Here is a 3,759-nt window from a genome sequence, read left to right on the forward strand (position 1 = left end):
TCACCATGCCCAGCTAATTTTTTGTATTTTTAGTAGAGACGGGGTTTCACCATGTTGACCAGGATGGTCTCGATCTCTTGACCTCGTGATCCACCCGCCTCGGCCTCCCACAGTGTGGGGATTACAGCCTTGAGCCACCGCGCCCGGCCCACAATTTCTTAGAAATGGGAAGGGCTGGATGTGCTGGCTTAGACCTGCGATCCCAGTACTTTAAGAGATCAAGGTGGGAGGATGCTTGAGACCTGGCAAGCATAGTGTGACTTACCAACCTGGGCAACACGGTGTGACTTCATTTCTACACATTTTTTTTTAATTAGCCAGGTGTGGTGGCTCATACCTGTGGTCCCAGCTACTTAGGAGGCAGAGGCAGGAGGATTGCTTAAGCCCAGGGGTTCACGGCTGCAATGGGCTGTGATTGCACCACTGCACTCCAGCTTGGGCAGCAGAGCCAGACCCTGTCTCTAAAATTAAATAAATAAATAAATATTTTTTAAAAAATAAAGTGAAAAGAAGGTCAAGGCGGGAGGATCACTTTAGGTCAGGAGTTTGAGACCAGCCTGGGCAATATGGCGAAACGCCATCTCTACAAAAGAAAAACAAAAATTAGCCACTTGCGGTGGTGCACACCTGTAGTCCCAGCTACTTGGGAGGCTGAGGCGGGAGGATCACTTCAGCCTGTGAAGTTAGAGCTGTACTGGCTGGGCGCAGTGGCTCACACCTGTAATCCCAGCACTTTGGGAGGCCAAGGCGAGTGGATCACCTGAGATCAGGAGTTTAAGACCAGCCTGGCCAACATGGTGAAACTCTGTATCTACTAGAAATACAAAAATTAGCCAGGTGTGGTGGCGTGTGCCTATAATCCCAGCTACTGGGGAGGCTGAGGCAGGAGAATCACTTGAACCTAGGGAGCGGAGGTTGCAGTGAGCTGAGATTGTATAATTGCACTTCAGCCTGGGCAACAAGAGAAACTCCATTTCAAAAAAAAGCTATAGTGAATTGAGATCTTGGCACTGCCCTCCAGCCTGGGCAACAGAGTGAGACCCTGTCTCAAAAAACAGAGGAAAGAAGGCAAAGTGGCAAGCCCCCTATGTGTAAAACTGTCCTCCCTGCTACAGAGGACAGACGAAGCTAATTCAAACTTGGAGTTAATAACTTTTTGTTTTTTTTGAGACAGAGTTTCACTCTTGTTGCCCAGGCTGGAGTGCAATGGCACCATTTTGGCTCACTGCAACCTCTGCCTCCCAGGTTCAAGAAATTCTCCTGCCTCAGCCTCCCGAGTAGCTGGGATTACAGGCATGTGCCACCATACCCGGCTATTTTTATATTTTTAATAGAGACGGGGTTTATCCATGCCGGTCAGGCTGGTCTCGAACTCCCAACCTCAGGTGATCTGCCCGCCTTGGCCTCCCAAAGCGCTGGGATTACAGGCGTGAGCCACCACGCCCAGCCAGAGTTACTTTCAGCATTCAATTTCCGTGACATTGACATTGTTAGTGGTAGGGTGACATTGTTAATGACAGGGTGGAGAAAGATAATTCACATTTTCTTTGGATTCTCACAGAGCAGATGGAGGCTTCTCTAGTCCATTAGGATTCGGAGAAGGTCAGAAGTGGATTTTCATGACCACAGCTACCAGCTGCAAAACTGCCTAGCTCCACGGGGTCGCGCTGTTGCAGCTGCCTGTGCCCATCTGAGGACCAGGAAGTTCCTTGCCTGCATCTGAAGATCCTGCGGCTTTGGCCATGGGCCTCAGCATCCAGCCTTGGGAGCCCGGGTCCTGCTTTGCAGATGTGGCCAAGCGTTTGTGAGTATACCAGGGTGACGCCTTTCCTCCTGCGGCTCTCTGTTTAGGCCAACACAGAGCGGTTTGAGATGGAGACTCGGGGAGTTAACCATGTCGAGGGGGGCTGGCCCAAGGACGTGAACCCCCTGGAGCTGGAGCAGACCATCCGCTTCCGGAAGAAAGTGGAGAAGGATGAGAACTACATTAACGCCATCATGCAGCTTGGCTCTGTAAGGCTTCCTCCTGCCCTGGCTGTGAGAGCCCCACCCCTCAGACTCCCCGCGGGGGTGCGGTGCCCCAGCTGTGCCTGGCCCTCCCTGTGTGGCTGCTGTGGACGCTGGGGAAGGGGACCAGCTGCTACCTGAAGGAGCCTTCTGTCTTGGAGCAGACAGAGGTCCCAATCGCAGACCAACAGGGAAGGCAGGGACCTGGTCCAAGGGTTGACCGGGCATTAGGAGGAGTCTGACCTCCGGCAAAGGGGACCCCCAAAGCGCTCTGCCCAGCAGCCAGTAGGGATCATTCATTCATTCGACAAATTTGGGGCCGGGCACAGTGGCTCACACTTGTAATCCCAGCACTTTGGAAGGCTGAGGCAGGTGGATCACCTGAGGTCATGAGTTCGAGACCAGCCTGACTAATGTGGTGAAACCCCGTCTTTACTAAAAATACAAAATATTACCTGGGCGTGATGGCGCACGCCTATTATCCCAGCTACTCCGGAGGCTGAGGCAGGAGAATCGCTTGAACCCGGGAGGTGGAGGTTGCAGTGAACCAAAATTGTGGCATTGCACTCTAGCCTGGGTGACTAAAGGAAACCCTGTCTCAAAAAAAAATTTTTGGACTGAGCTTTAAGCTTCTGCCAGGCACAGCAGAGGTTGCAAAGTGAAAATCACATAATTGTTCTACATATGTGCCAATGCAAAAAAATTTTGTTTTAAGAAAAAAGAAATTTAAAATTTAAATTAAAAGAAAAAGAATCTCCTATACATGCCGTCCCAAAGAGTTTGCAGTGCATTGGAGGTCAAAGATCAGTACAGAGACTTCGCCAGGTAGCATAAAAATAAAGAAATGCTAAAAGAGAAGGGTGACTTGTTCTTTTACTCCATGATGAGAGAGGGTCAATCTCTTGCTGAAGGGATCAGGGAAGGCTTCCTGGAAGAAGTGGCAGGGCTTCGTTGTCCTTTGCTGGACATTTGCAGTAAAGGGGAGGCCATTCTGGGTGGAGGAACCAGCTGTCTGCAAGGATAGGAAAAAGGAGATGAGACAAACACACACACACACACACACACACACACACATATGGAGACAAAAAGGAGATGAGTCACACACACACACACACAGACACACATATGCACACACGCATACACACGCACACATATATGGAGAGATTAATAATTTTGTTTGGGCCGGGCTCGATGGCTCACACCTGTAATCCCAGCACTTTGGGAGGCTGAGGCAGGCAGATCACTTGAGCTCAGGAGTTTGAGACCAGCCTGGCCAACATAGCAGAACCTTGTCTCTACTAAAAATACAAAAATTAGCCAGCTGTGGTGGCAGGTGCCTGCAGTTTCAGCTACTCAGGAGGCCAAGCCAGAAGACTTACTTGAACCCAAGAGACGAAGGCTACATGAGCCTAGATTGTGCCACTCACTGCATTCTAGCCTGGGTGGCAGAGCAAGACTCTGTCTCAAAATAGCAATAATAACTTTTTTGGCTAACATGGTGTTCTTCAATCTTTTTTTCATTATTGCCCCTCATATTTTTTCTAAGGGCCTCCTTTCTCCATAAAATATTTGTTGTTGTTGTTGTTTTTGAGATGGAGTCTCACTCTGTCCCGCAGGATGGAGTGCAGTGGCGTGATCTTGGCTCATTGCAATCTCAGCCTCCTGGGTTCAAGCAATTCTCCTGCCTCAGCCTTCCAAGTAGCTGGGATTACAGGTGCCTGCCACCATGCCCAGCTAATTTTTTTTTTTTTT

General features: G+C 49.8%; 1 protein-coding gene across 1 annotated transcript in view; it reads left to right on the forward strand.

The window, feature by feature from the left end:
• The window catches only part of DNAI2 (dynein axonemal intermediate chain 2), a 35,242-nt gene that overhangs the window by 5,707 nt on the left and 25,776 nt on the right, over positions 1–3,759 (forward strand). The window contains exon 3 of the mRNA XM_037740997.1: positions 1,852–2,013. Coding sequence (XP_037596925.1) covers positions 1,852–2,013 — 162 coding nt within the window. The remainder of the gene's footprint in view (positions 1–1,851; positions 2,014–3,759) is intronic.

The sequence above is a fragment of the Cebus imitator genome, unplaced genomic scaffold, assembly GCF_001604975.1.
Source record: "Cebus imitator isolate Cc_AM_T3 unplaced genomic scaffold, Cebus_imitator-1.0 Scaffold93, whole genome shotgun sequence".
In the NCBI taxonomy this organism is placed as follows: domain Eukaryota; kingdom Metazoa; phylum Chordata; class Mammalia; order Primates; family Cebidae; genus Cebus; species Cebus imitator.